Source organism: Olea europaea, chromosome 10 (genome assembly GCF_002742605.1).
Source record: "Olea europaea var. sylvestris chromosome 10, O_europaea_v1, whole genome shotgun sequence".
Lineage (NCBI taxonomy): Eukaryota > Viridiplantae > Streptophyta > Magnoliopsida > Lamiales > Oleaceae > Olea > Olea europaea.
The window spans coordinates 2,922,944-2,937,107 of NC_036246.1; the positions used below are offsets into that span (position 1 = coordinate 2,922,944).

The following is a 14,164-nucleotide window of genomic DNA, read 5'->3' on the forward strand; positions in this document are numbered from 1 at the left end:
TAATAAATGTTTTCGTATTCGTCACCATCAAATTCGACACAAAATCCCTGAATGGCTTATTTTCNGTACAAAGTGTCGTAGAAGTAGAATTGGAGGTTGGACTACCAAATTACAGTTCCGTTTTAGAGTTACCAATAAACCCATGTTTGACTACATGTGCTTTGTAGTAATGGTTGAGGTATGTGGTACCAATGCTCTTTTGACATGCCAGTCGTTGTTGACAATATTTACATATTACTTTAGAACTTACGACACATTGGAATCAATTCAAAGTAATCCCAACATTTTGTTTATTTTTCCCCTTTTGCTTCCCTCTTACACCGGGAATATCTAATTCTCTTATTCCGCTTCAGAAACATCAACGTTATCAAAATTAATTGGATTACTACTTCCGTGGGCATCCAAATCTAGAATCTTTTCGGGAATGAATACTTCATTGAGACCGATAAATTCATTCTGAAATTGACTTTGCGTGTCATAGGTTATTCGCCTCCAATACCAAACAAGCCATTAACAAATAAGTGTGGATCCATTTATGAATTGTGATGAAATGTATAAAATATGTATTGTAATTTGTATAGTAACAAGTAACTAAGTAGTTGTAATCGTAAATTTGTTGTGTGATAATTGACATTTAATGATTGAAATTGAAGGTAAAAATGAACGTAGTAGATTGTAGAATGTGGAAGAGATTGAGAATTGTTGTTGGTGTGTGAAAAAATTGGAAATTTGTTAGAGTATTTATAGAGTAAAAAAAAAAAGAAGAAAAATAATAAAGTGGCCAAAACGGTCACTTTACCATTTTTATAAAAAAGTGACCGTTTTGGTCATTGTAGTGGCAAGCCACGAGCCCACAATCCAGGCTCGTAAGCTCGCCTCACTAACCACTCGCCTATGGGCGAGTCGAATGAGACATCCCTAGTGATGCACAACTTGTGATTCTGATTGTTCAATCTTTTTCTTCTTCAGTCTCAATGGTTTAATTTTATTTGATGTTGTAGTTTTCACACTTGCTGCTTTGTTCTCGTTCAATAAATACAATCGACTTGCTTTGTTAGCTACCATTTTACTGGCTTCTTATTGGTGAGTTAATTGTTTTTCACATTTAATTTTATCCTTCATTCGATGCCTTGTATGTTGTGCGCACTTCTCTTTGTCTGTACATAATAAACCATGCGCGGGCACCTCCATGTTAGGGGGTGTAAGCTCTGGTGTACACCCTGGGGTGTATAAATATCATTTTTCTAATATTATTGAACTAAAAATAGCTTTTAGCTTTGAAGTATTTTTAATTTACTTCAATGTAACACCTTTCTGTGCTAACTTTTCGTAGTGAGAGTAGAAATAAAGAGATTAACTAATGTTAATTAATGAAAAAGGGAAGCTACTTTACATGAAGGAGAATACCGACCTCCGGTGCTCCTTAATTCTCTCTACGCATCGGCTTTGGTTTCGAATAATTTGGAATTGTCTCATACTCGAGAAGAGTACAAAAACACATTTATGAACAATAATTATTATTCCCTATATAATCTTTGTTAATCCATAAATATTACGATGGCGCACATACCCGCAATTCCAGTTGCATCCCTGTGAACAGATGAAGTTTGAAATGAACCAAGAAAAAAAGTAAGAGACAATAAACGAAGGTGGAGCTGGAGTTTGGGTCGGAGGCGGAAGATCTAGGTTAAGAAAGTGAAAGGAGAAGATGACCTTGGGCTTCAAATTTGGTATGGGAGCATTCCAATTTAGTAGCTTTAGGTTTGTTCGTGGATCGAGTCGGTTTGGGTGGAACCACAACTTGGATCTTAAATCGGCCCGAGTCAAATTAATTTAAAATATAATCACTCGAACCGACTCGAATGCATCTTCTAACCGACCCAACCCGACCTGATTCAGATTATGTCGGGTCGGGTTTTTGGGTTTCAATTTTTTTGCCCACCCATTCTTCAAGTAATAAAGACATGGAACTAATATTGAGCCCGTGACACTCAAAAATGCTCCAACTAGGCCCATTAGAAGCCCAAAGAATGGAAAAGTCAGTGCTACAATTACACTGCTAGACAACAATATTGTCTTTACTATTAAATAATGTTATTTGCAGTCATTCGCTACCTCAGTCGTCCTATGTGGCACGCACGTAGCAGTTAATGATTTAATAAATGTGGCAAGAAAAAACTACCATAATAAAACATCAAATCACAAATCACTATGTAGGACGTCATGTATGGCGACTACCGCAGTGAGGGACTATGAATAACATTACTCTTCACTATTAGACTAAAGGATCTTTTATTGCAAAAACAATATGACGTGCATTGATTTTCAATTTGCATTAGCATCAATGCATATTTGGCTATAGGATTCACCAAGGCAGGGTATGTGACCACTTTTGAGCTAATCTTTTCAATTGGGAAGTCTAGTGTTATCTTTTATTTTTCAATTTGCATTAGCATCAATGCATATTTGGTTATAGGATTCACCAAGGCAGGGTATGTGGCCACTTTTGAGCTAATCTTTTCAATTGGGAAGTTTAGTGTTATTTTTTATTATACTTGTGAACCGAATATAAGATACCCTAAAATAGTCAGTATTACATATGTAATTGAACAAAAGAGAGAGCACTTGACAAGAACCTACAAAATCAAACAAAAAATTTCAATCTTTTTTTTTTCTTTATTATTATTGTTACTCATACCGATCAAGATTTGATCAAAGTTTGAAAGAAGGTGTCTTACAAAGTCATATAAGCATACAATGTAGGGAAAACCGGATGAGCATAATAGCAGAAGGCATACAAGCTAAAAGCCGTGGAGATCCCACTCAAGTTCAAAAGCATTTGCTTTTGGTATGTTGTCACTTGTGCAAGCCCAAAACACCGATCCAATTCTGATAAAGGAGTGGTCATCCAAATAGTTGGCATTATAATGATGCCAACAAGAATAATAAAACTTTGTCTTCACGGAAATTTATTTCAGCATGCAGATTATCTCCAACCAAAATTAGAAACCAAGTGGCAACTAAGTATAGTTCGAGATGCACGAAAATGGAGACAAATATTCTTCCTTTAGTTGTGAAACGCTTTTCCACCAAACAAAGATAGCTTATTATATTTGGATCAAAATCCGTACATCTTTTAATAAAGAAGCCAGTTTATAAGGTTGCAATTGCAATGACAAATAGAAGCACCAAACTTTGACCAACCTCCTGAAAATAATGCATATGGAACCGAAAGAATCCTGATTCATGTAAATCATTAAAATACACAAAGCTTTTACTTAGGTAATGATATTGTTAATTATATGCCCTCTCTCTAATATTCTTAAACGATGGTGTAAATAAAGTTAATAATAGGGACGAGGGTAGGAGATAAGACCTGAGAGAGAATTAAGTCCATTAAAAGTGGTTTTGAAAAAGGAGGTTGTGTCTGTGAATTGGTGACTAACATAGTCGAGTCCCTCGACTTGTCTTGATTTTTATCATAATTAACCAGGAGGGGTACGAAACAGACAACCCATCTTCTGAATTGACACCCATTGGAGGGAGAGAGATGTAGTTAAATTTCTTTCTTCAAAATTGCAAACCTAGGTGGCTAGGTGTAAGAAGTGTTTTGTTTTTGTGCCAACACGTATGGCCTTGGGTCCCCTTTCACATTGTTATTTTAAAGATAAAATAAAGATTCAAAGCCACTCAAACATTAGATTAATATCACGTTTGTTCTGTGGGTATTTCTCTACTCCTATGTGTGATAAGAATAGTAAGAGACTTCTGAGATTATTTGTTTAAAAAATTGTAATGATAGATGATAAATCATTAAGAGCGTGTTCGAACTTGAGGCTGGAAGTGAACTCTTAAGGTCATTAGCACAATTTTAAGGAGGTATCGCAAATCTGATCCAATAAAGAATTTGGTATCACAGTTGGACTTCTCAAAATAGCTCTTTCTTTTAGGTTAATCAATGGGAATCACTATTTTTTATTTAAGACGTGTTTGGAAGAAACTAAAGGATGATCAATGCACATCGTTCTATCTACAGCTTAAAGCAAACCTCGATTTAAAATAAGAAATTGAAATATAATGTCAGACATTGATCTTATCTAACATGACTACATAATTTAAGTGTGCATAAATACATAGATTCCGACCTCACTTGCTTGCCCGGCTGAGGTTTGACAGGACACGAGATCTATCCCGTTAGAAGGAAGCTAGACGGTTCAAAAAACCTTTTCCGAAACTACAAAACTTCCCGGGTTGATGGTAATGCTCTTGGTGCAATTATCGGTTTTGTAGATTCCAACAAGCCGATCTGCCAACTCAAACATGTTGTTCCGAAGACTGCATATTGCATAAAAACAATTACTAAAGATGAATGCGTATGTTCCGTAGTGGTTCAAATAATAGAACATATAGCTTCTATTTGATCCAAATTTTTTAAAACTCATTTTTCTCTAAACTCATTTTCAACCACACATTTCATGAGATTTACATTTTTTATCAACCTTTCGGCTACACATTTCATCAACTTTAATCAAAATATACAAAAAATCTAATTTCATCAAAACCAACCGAGAGCATAGTTATTCCGAGTCTACCTTATGATTATGAATTGTGCATCCTTTGTACGGTCTTTCACGTAGTGTCCCACAATTGAAACATTCTTGAAATCTAGAAACCAAGGATGGAAATAGAGCAGAAGATTAAAAACATAACAGGACAACATAATCGATCAAGTCCTAGATATGATTGTAAAGGTACCTAATGCAGCATCAATCTCGTCCATCACATAAAGAGGAGTGGGTTTATAGTGGTGCAGGGCAAAAACGAGAGCTAACGAGCTAAGAGTCTGAAATATCAACACAAGACAGTAAAAACAAAACTAAATAGCAAATATGTCTACTGCTACGTTTCTTCCAAGCAAGTGTAGAATACCTTTTCACCACCGGATAAATTTGCAATATTCTTCCAGCTCTTTTTGGGCGGCCGGACACTGAAGACAACACCTTCAGAAAAGGGATCCAAGGAGTCCACTAGCTCAAGTTCTGCGTCGCCTCCAAGGGTAATCATCTGTAGCAAAGCAACAAAATGGCCACAAATTGAACTGTCTAAGTTTGCACAATTAATTTGCATATGCATCAACTGTCTAAGTTCGCATAATTAAAACTGCAGTAGAACGGGATTCTTGACATTCCAATATTTTGTTGACATAAATAAAGCATTAGCTATTTCGCACATTATACTCTTTTACCCACCCACAAAACTTTAGTTGTCTTAATATTCCAGGTACACAGAAGATGGATTGCAACTGTCCAAGGAAAGATGACACTCAGATAGCACAAGAGTCGGGAAATTAGATGCACGGGGCAAAGAAGGATTCAGAATTTTTGAGTAACTATACCTGATACATTTCTTTTAATTTCAAAGATATAGTATTGAAACCGGCCATGAACTCGTCTAACCTGAAAATGTTAAAACGTGTTAGTATTGAGCAGGTATGTATTGAAACAATTACTATTAAATAGAAGGTGAAAGATTTGCCTTCTCTTCCTCAACTCATCATGCTGCTTCTTTACATCATCACGCTGTTGAGTAATTGAATTAAGATCTTCAACTCGCTCAGTGTATAAATTAACTTTCTTTCGGTACCTAATACAACTATTAGTGTTAGCACAGAGATCTCCGTAGAAGAAATTTGCTAAAATTTGATATTTAAAAGACACCAGTCACGTGCATACTCTGAGATTGAGTCAAGATTTGGATTAATCTCTTTCAATTGAGCCTCAAGAAGTGCCACCATTTCAAGTGCCCTCTCAAGGTCTTGAGTCTCCTCAAGAGTTCCATCTGCCAGTGTTGCTTGCATCTTTTCTGGATCCACCAAATCTTTCTGAATCCTGTACCAATAAAAAGGGAAAATTCAGAACTGATGCATCCAAGTATAGAAACTGAAAAGGTGAACACACACGCATGAAAATAAGGAAGGTTCTAAACACCCTCTACAATTGCAACGCTGCTGTAAGAAGATAATGCTTACTGCTCTAGGTGCTTTGAGAGAGCAATTTGTAGTTCACCACTTTTTACTTTGTATCCTTTACCCTTAATTTCTAACTCTTTAAAGGCCTTCTTCATATCCTGTAACTTGTAATCAACGTCCACCTGCACTAACAATTACAATAAATAGACTGACTAGCAAAAAGGAAACAGTGAAAGAAGTCAGTGAACCGAACTTCTGAAGCCCGCAACTCATCCACAATTTTCTTCAGTCTCTCGTAATCAACTTTTGTTTTATCCAAAACATCTTTGTGTTGATCAATTAACTGCATTTACAAAAAGACACCATACAGAAATAACTCTTCTAACTGTTTGATTTCATGTGAAGCCAAACATAAAACCACACTGTACAAGCACACAAGTCTACAAAACTAACCTCCTGTGTTTTCTTATAGTTCTCCTGAACAGTAAAAGCCTTCTGTTCAACTTCTTTGAATGTGGAATGCATTTTCTCCTTTTCCTCCGAAAGTCTTTCTTTCTCCTTCTTTGACTCTTCAATACCCTTCGTCAATTTCTTTATCATTTTCTGGCCGGTTTCTATCTGAACTTTGCGACGGTTTATCTCAGTGCTGTTTTTATCAACATCCTGACAATCAAGCACCATGAATTGGTAGAATTGTTCTTTCAAAATTTAAATGTTCATTTTAAATATTTGCATACTCACAGATTGAATTTTATTAACCCTAGACTTCTGGCTTTTCAGTCTTTCACCACCAGCATTCTCTATTTTGTTCTGAAGCCTGGAAGCCTACAATAACAATGGCAAAAGGATATTAAGCAATTCCTGCCAGAAAAGTACGACAAGACAAATTTGAAACCTAAAAACCAAGTTAAAATTAGTTTGCAAGGAGATTAATTACTATCTATTAATATAAAGATGCAAAAATAAAATCTCACAACCTTTTCCTTCAACTGTTTAGAACCTTGCGTAAGCCTGTCTATTTCTTTCTCTTCAGCAGAAATGATATTTTCAAGTTCCTTTAGCCTATCAACCTCGTCCTTCTTTGGCTTTGATGCTACCTTGAGGGAATCTAGTTGATTTCTCAGATCGCTGAGCTGTGATCTTAGACTGTCGATCTGTGGAAAAATAGTGTATGATCAACCTTAGTGCACAACATAAATTATGAACAGTTGAAAAGCAATTATCTGAGACAACACTGACCTCCTTTTGGCTTTTTGCTAATTCCATTTCAAGGTGAGAGATTGCTCTTTCTGAGGCCTGATAATGCTTCACTGCATCAGCAATTCTTTTTCGCATATTACTCAAGCTTTCAACAAAAGTAGAAAGCTCTTTTTCAGCATCTGCAATAGCTTCTCTGGAAACACTGGCAGCTCGAATTGATGTCCCCATCTTACCACCACGTGGTTTATTTCCACCACCAGTCATAGTACCAGATTTTTCAAAAAGAGCACCATCAAGTGTCACCACACGCCAGAATTCCTTCTTTCCACCATAAGCAATACGAGTTGCCTGATATTGAAAAATGCATAACAGAAAAAGTGATTAAGCCTCCATTTGGCAAAATTTATAATTCATCTGTAAATGGTCAAACTTCATTTTCAACTGCGCATTCCAATGGGCCCACAAGTAATATCCACTTACCCACTACTCATTTCATCTATTTATAAATGAAACTGTTTCTAAATTCTTCCCAAACATAGGCTAATTATGATACGCTACTAACAGTACGCTATAGATACAATCTCATGACATTAACTTTGCAGACAGTATTATTTTAGTAACATTTTAGAAATTGTTGGTTGAATTACATTAAATTCTTACACAAACTGTATTCAATCAACAGTGCATAACATGAAAAATTCACATAAACAAGAGAGAGAGAGAGAAAGAAGAAAGATCATGACATAATCAATATCAACTTGGTTTTGTTGAATCATTCCCAAAGAAGGAAAGATCCATATTAAAACTTTTATGCAAGGACAAACCTGATCGATATCTTTTGTGACAACTGTATTTCCTAATGCTGCAAAGAAAGCAAGCTTCATTTTCTCATCCTGAACCTTGATCAAATCAAACAGGCGTGGAACTCGTTCTGGAGTGGTTACTTTCTCCTTCAATCGTGGTAAATGATCAATTTGTTTCTCCTGCAAATAAAAATAGTTGTCACCATTGGCATTGACAGAGTCTACTACTATCAGATTCAGTTGAGCCAGCCTTATAAGGGGACTTAGTGTGCTAGGTGGCATTTCTAAGCCTCCCTGTTGCAAACTCTTTCTTCAATATATTTAGACTGGAAATGATCACAGATTCAAGAATTTAACTCCCATGGAACAATAGTTCAATTTCAGAAAGCATAAAAAAACTACCATAAAAGAACTTAATGCAGTGTAAATTTTATGAGTACTTATGAAACTGATGGTCCCAACAAATATATATCCGTCTGATTGTCCCAATGGCAACATGGAAATGGAACTGGCAGCAGAGGACTATAATGCTGCATTGGGATCAACGCAACGATGGAGAAATAAGTCCATTGCAGGACAAAACAAAAATAAATGATTTTACAATAGGACAAATTTACTTCTAATTGTATAATTTTTCAACCAAGATGGTGCATGACTCTTAACCCAAACGCCAAAAATCAATGACATATGATCATAGGCACTGTAAGTATCAATAGGTTTTTCAACGAACAGGAAATAAATAACCTAATATCTGCTAAATCATAAACAAAATATTTACCAGAATCATAAAAGTTGCAACACCTAGGTTTTTACTCCGAAGCAGCTCCACACATGCTTGTGCTGCAGCAGTTGTTTCCACAACAATGTAATCAAGTCCAGAACATGCCGTTGATACGGCAACATCATACTTTGCTGTAAGGAGAATTTAACGGAAATGGAGAAGTAAATAAGCAGATTGATAGATGTAAAACTATATGTAGAAGTTAGAATAAAAAGATGGAATCAGAGAAAATGAGAATATATATATTATGTGACATCATAAACGTCAATTAAACTTGGTAATATCATCAAACAACACACATACACAAAAGAAAAATAAGCAATTCTGCCAACCAACATATTGAACCAAAATTTAATTGAAAGGTTGACCTGATCAATTTGAAATTCTCAAATGGCCTTGGTGCCATCAGCCAAGTCCATTCAAAAAATATGAGCGAAAGGGAAACTTGGAAATATTAGAACCCAAGAAGGCTAAACATCTGTTTGAATCTTAAGAGTAAGTCCTTTCTTCTTGATGTCAATAACCATTGAAAACAGATCATATGAAAGCACTCTTGTCAACCAGAAGTAAGCAATTAACATAATTATTATCTTGTTCTGGAAATGCTAATTCTGAGGCTATTATGCATATAAAAGTTCAAAGAAGGTTGTGATTCCCCAAATTGGTAGTACAGAGTTCCAAAAGCATATTACTACTAAGACTAAGACTATAAGTCGGGAATGAGGGGAACATAATTTGCTTTTCTTGTGAAATAAGATAGGAATATGAACTACAAGCTGAATAAAGAGGTGCACACCATCAATAGCTCCTAGATCTCCCATTCGGCCATAAATTCCGAGTATACGGTTTGACTGTTTTGCTTCCATTATTGCTTTTAATACAGAACCTTGGCTTTTTTCAGAATCCATAATAGTTGAAAGCTCTGAAACCTTTTCTCTTGCAGCTTTTTCAAGAGGAATCAACCTTTCTTGTTCTTCAAGACATGTCTGCAACAGCACCAATCAATTGCTACAACAATTGCACCAAAAAAATGATGAAAAAACTGATTCAATGGCTTACTTGCTCCATCTTACGAGCCTCTGCTGCATCATGCATGTTCTTCTCTAGCTCAGTTCGAAGAGTTGTTAAACTAGAAGTCTTTGTCTCAATTCTCTTTTCTATTTCACTTATTTGCTTTTGTGCATCCTCATAAGCTACATGACCAGCTTGATGCTGAAACATCGAAGGGGACATACAGTGTATATAGTTAAGGAAACCCAGCTACAGAATCGACCAAAGCAAAAAGTTTTTCAAAGTTCTCTATTGGTGTATAGACTATGAGAAGAAATCCAATCCGTGTTCATATTGCTCTTATTAAACTTTTTCACTTGATTGAATATGAATCGTGGACATAGCATATAGCAGTTAGCTTGTTTTGGTCCTTTTTTGGCAATCTTAATGGGAAATACTTAGGACCCAATGGCTGCAAGAAACAAGAAAAATTTTGAAGTTGCAAAACAGATCTCAGGTTGAAAGGAGAAGTTGGAACTTCAAAAATTGTTCTTCTAATCTAAAAGTGTAGAAGTGCAACTGCATGTTTTGTGCCTCTAATAAAGGAAGTTTTATAAAAATCAGAAAAAAACACTCGATAGCGTGGACAAAGTTTTATAGAAGTGTTCTAAGAAGCAAGAAAATTAGTTATGTGTGCCAATAAAAGAGATACTAAATGCGTGACAAGTAGTTGTAGCCACATAAATGAAAATGGTAAACTCTGTATATTGGTTCTCACCTTTTGATTCAAAAGCTTCTTTTCGGATAATGCAACTTCAAGTTTCCCCCTATGATCGATTAACTGCTTTTCCCATGGTTCTAGTTCAGCCCGAACTTTAGCAAGCTCACCACGTAAAACCTCAGTTTCGGCTGTAAAACAAAATTGCAAAGAGTCAAATTTAATTGCATCTCAATAGCAAGACAAACAATAAATGAGCAAAAGAATATGATTAGTTGATTACTACTAATTGCTTCACCATCCAAAACTGGGGGAAATGAAACCAGCTCTTATAAAATTAAAGACATGTTACCCCAAAAATAGTTGTTACCAAAAAAGTGGTATCCAAATTTAGGTGAACAGACTAAGTGCATCTCTGGGAAATGACTATATTATATTCTAATCTGATCAAACATCTTTCATCTACACATTTCCTAGAACTCACAACTGCTACCAACTTATTATCCACATTCCACTTCACCACTTTTAATCACTTCGCAAGCATGCACTAAATTGATGAATCATTATAAAGATCCCTCCTACCCCAATTTATTTTTAAATCAAAGGACCAGCATTATGGGTGCAAGTGTAGCCGCTTTGTAGCTTCTGACATCAATTCTATATGCGTTCACAATTTCCTAAGTACTATGAGATAACACCAAGAGAAAGCCCCTGGACAGAAATGGCACTGGTGATCATGACAGTCATTTCATGTAAGAGAATAAGGTGGATGTGGAAAATTAACAAGCCATTTCATTGAAGGCGCAGTCATCACGCATTCTTCAGTCCACAGTGTTATGCATCAAAAAATGTAACAAGAGGCTTCACAAGCACAATGCAAATTGTGATTGGCATTTTTTTGCTTGCAAGAATAATGTACTAGTACCAGCACCAACAACTGTGCATACATCCTCACTTAACCGGATATGATGCATACTGTTGAATGCAAGAATTAATGAATTGTGATGACTTAGCTATCTGTCAGACAACTTGTTTATATGTTCAGTAGATACTCCACCTCTAGAGTTCTCCTTTATTTCTTCCAAAATTTTCTCTTCGTTTGCTAAAAGTTTTTGCAGTTTTGGAATGTCTTCCTCAAGTTGTGGAATTAAATTTGTTGATTCCTCGCAATCCTTATTGAGATCCATAATTTTGGCTGAATCCTGCAGTTTTAGAAGAGAAAGTAAGATCCTTGCAACTTTACAAAAGATGGTATCTGATTTTCCTCGTACCTTTTCAAGTTTATCATCAAGCTTTTTGATCTTTTGCTTCAAATGCTTAAAATCTTCACGATGCTTTAAATCTTGCCTTTCAAATTCCTTAAATTCATCCTTACAATGCCTGAGTCCACTGTCTAGTTCCTAAATTTCCCAAAAACATAAATGTATCAGGTAAAATCTTTACACAAGCTGGTTCAAAACCTAGCAGTCTTATTAATTGGAGCAATAAGTTAAGCACCTGTATGTCAAAAAGGCAAAGAAAGTCAACAGTAAAGATGTTTATAATGCTTTCATTAACTGGACAGAGCACTCATAGATAATACACAAACCTCTTGTTTTTTCATGTACTTCATGTGCAAACCTTCAAGTTCTTTCAATGTTCTGGTATTGTCTTGAATTTTCTCCCTGTACAATTAAGCCATGTCATTTCAGTGCAAAAGTGGGATTGCATCTTATATATAGTTTAACCTGGTGTTAACAGAAACCTTTCATTCTTTACATTCTCTTCCAGGCTTAAAATATTTGCCTGCAGTTCCTCAATCTTGTTAGCATTATCTTCAGAGGCTAGCATCGTGGCTTTCTCTTGCCATTTCAACAAAGATAATTCTTTAAGCATATAGGCTTCAGCTTCATTCTTCACGCCCTGGTAAAATAAGCAATATAATGTTAGTATTGTTGGAATAGAAGACAATGTTAAGTTTGCATGTTTTTAAACTTTGCCTCCAAACTATCTCTTTCTTTCTCTGCTAACTTGACCATTTGAACCACTCCAGTCCGCTTCTCATTAAGTTCTTCAAGCCTAAAGGACCGAAAAGTATTAACAAAAATCAGCAATAAAAGAACTCTGTGCCTCTACAAGTAGATTATGGCAAATAAACATTTTGACACTCCCAAATAATGTAACAAAAACTATAAATCATATGCATGAGGAGTGTATATTTTGTTACTTTCAACAATCTGATGATGCGGTAATAACTGTCTATAAAAATTTCTATCCAAATTAGTGAAATTCCCTTTGTGTTCGGCTGAAATGCTGCATATGCAATTTCACAACTCATGTTGCAAATTCCTTCTAAACAGTGGAAATATTTTTCCATCAAGCAAAATAAGAAACAATATAGCAAATATTTCTTACAGCGTACGTAAGTTAGGCAATATTTGATTTTCAGAATGCAGAGTTAAACCTACTGTTTAAAAGATTCATCAATCTTCTCTACATATTTGTCAGTTCCAATTATATCCTCGAGATACTCGAGAAAACCTTCATCATGGGGTCCTTGTGCCTTAGGCTTCATCAGTGATATTTGCTCTACTTCACCCTGATACAAGCCAACAATTCAATATCCCAACATGCATTACAAACCTATTTCCTTAAACTACAGTCACATGTCATGTATTAATCAAATACCGAACCTGAAGAATCAGAAACCGGTTATTGTCCAAGTCAACACCTTTGCCTTTCAACAACTTGGTGACCTCTGTAAAATTACTCGCTCGATCACTAATATAATACCTGGAGGAGTTATCTCGAAATGCAACACGAGTAATGACAAAATCACTCCCTTGAACGGCTTCATAATTTCCATCATCCTATAACGAAATAGAAGTATTTGGCATCATAAAACATATCTAAAAACACCAGACTGCTAGAACAATACGCTGAGACACCAAGAAAGAGCAAAAAGTATAACATACCAAATCAATGATCTCCTGAAAGTAAACAGATACACAAGCACTTTCCAGGTTCTGATGATTGGTAGAATTGTGAATGAGCTCTGACACTTTATTTAGACGCATCTGTATATTCATTAGGACGCTTTAGCATCATACACCAATTAAACCATGCATTACGATGAACAATGAAGCTTTATATAGCTCAATTTTCTGGCTGCCTGGCTTTAACATAGCAAATAAGTTAGCTTGAATTCTCGTTTACTTCTTTTGTTAGGTCGCAACTTTTTCACATGATTTTCCTAGCAGTTTATATAGGAGCTTTAGTTGCTCCATTCCTATTCGCTGTTATGCTATTCAAGATTCTAATAGAGGAGATCCGCGAAGGTCCACTGTGTTATTTACCTGTGAGTGGTATTGTTGTACGGTTTTGGTGGGAAATGTTCTTCATTTTTGATAATGAAAGCAATCCAATACACTCAACCCAATAAAATACAGCCTCTCTAAGATATACGGTTTGTGATGGTGAACTCATTGAATAATTGATCCCACAAAATAAAATAAATATGACAAACTCATTGATAGAGCTCACAACTCACAGAAAAAATAATTTTTACCTGTTTGGCTCGCTTTCCAAACACAAACAGCATGGCATCTATGACATTGCTCTTTCCACTCCCATTCGGACCAACGACCGCCGAGAAACTCTGTCCATCAAATAATTTCAATAATTGTTTACTTTTTTTTCTTTTTTTTTTTTTTTTTTTTCGTTTT

At 35.6% G+C, this 14,164-nt stretch overlaps 1 protein-coding gene and 1 pseudogene across 1 annotated transcript in view; both read right to left on the bottom strand.

Annotated features, from left to right (window-relative positions):
* Positions 1-339: 339 nt before the first annotated feature.
* On the bottom strand, positions 340-3,448 carry LOC111400155 (annotated as a pseudogene).
* A 579-nt stretch (positions 3,449-4,027) lies between these two features.
* Positions 4,028-14,164, bottom strand: part of LOC111400156 (structural maintenance of chromosomes protein 4-like) — a 10,509-nt gene continuing 372 nt past the window's right edge. The window contains exons 2-28 of the mRNA XM_023027587.1: positions 14,008-14,097; positions 13,415-13,516; positions 13,133-13,309; positions 12,908-13,038; positions 12,440-12,518; positions 12,205-12,362; positions 12,049-12,124; positions 11,732-11,860; positions 11,518-11,662; positions 10,521-10,651; positions 9,812-9,964; positions 9,549-9,738; positions 8,750-8,883; positions 7,993-8,151; positions 7,208-7,516; positions 6,946-7,122; positions 6,710-6,793; positions 6,422-6,631; positions 6,222-6,311; positions 6,029-6,150; positions 5,733-5,888; positions 5,536-5,643; positions 5,396-5,456; positions 4,930-5,064; positions 4,756-4,843; positions 4,593-4,665; positions 4,028-4,335 (exon numbers count right to left, since the gene is read on the bottom strand). Coding sequence (XP_022883355.1) covers positions 4,215-4,335; positions 4,593-4,665; positions 4,756-4,843; positions 4,930-5,064; positions 5,396-5,456; positions 5,536-5,643; positions 5,733-5,888; positions 6,029-6,150; positions 6,222-6,311; positions 6,422-6,631; positions 6,710-6,793; positions 6,946-7,122; positions 7,208-7,516; positions 7,993-8,151; positions 8,750-8,883; positions 9,549-9,738; positions 9,812-9,964; positions 10,521-10,651; positions 11,518-11,662; positions 11,732-11,860; positions 12,049-12,124; positions 12,205-12,362; positions 12,440-12,518; positions 12,908-13,038; positions 13,133-13,309; positions 13,415-13,516; positions 14,008-14,097 — 3,588 coding nt within the window. The 3' untranslated portion in view covers positions 4,028-4,214. The remainder of the gene's footprint in view (positions 4,336-4,592; positions 4,666-4,755; positions 4,844-4,929; positions 5,065-5,395; positions 5,457-5,535; positions 5,644-5,732; positions 5,889-6,028; positions 6,151-6,221; positions 6,312-6,421; positions 6,632-6,709; positions 6,794-6,945; positions 7,123-7,207; positions 7,517-7,992; positions 8,152-8,749; positions 8,884-9,548; positions 9,739-9,811; positions 9,965-10,520; positions 10,652-11,517; positions 11,663-11,731; positions 11,861-12,048; positions 12,125-12,204; positions 12,363-12,439; positions 12,519-12,907; positions 13,039-13,132; positions 13,310-13,414; positions 13,517-14,007; positions 14,098-14,164) is intronic.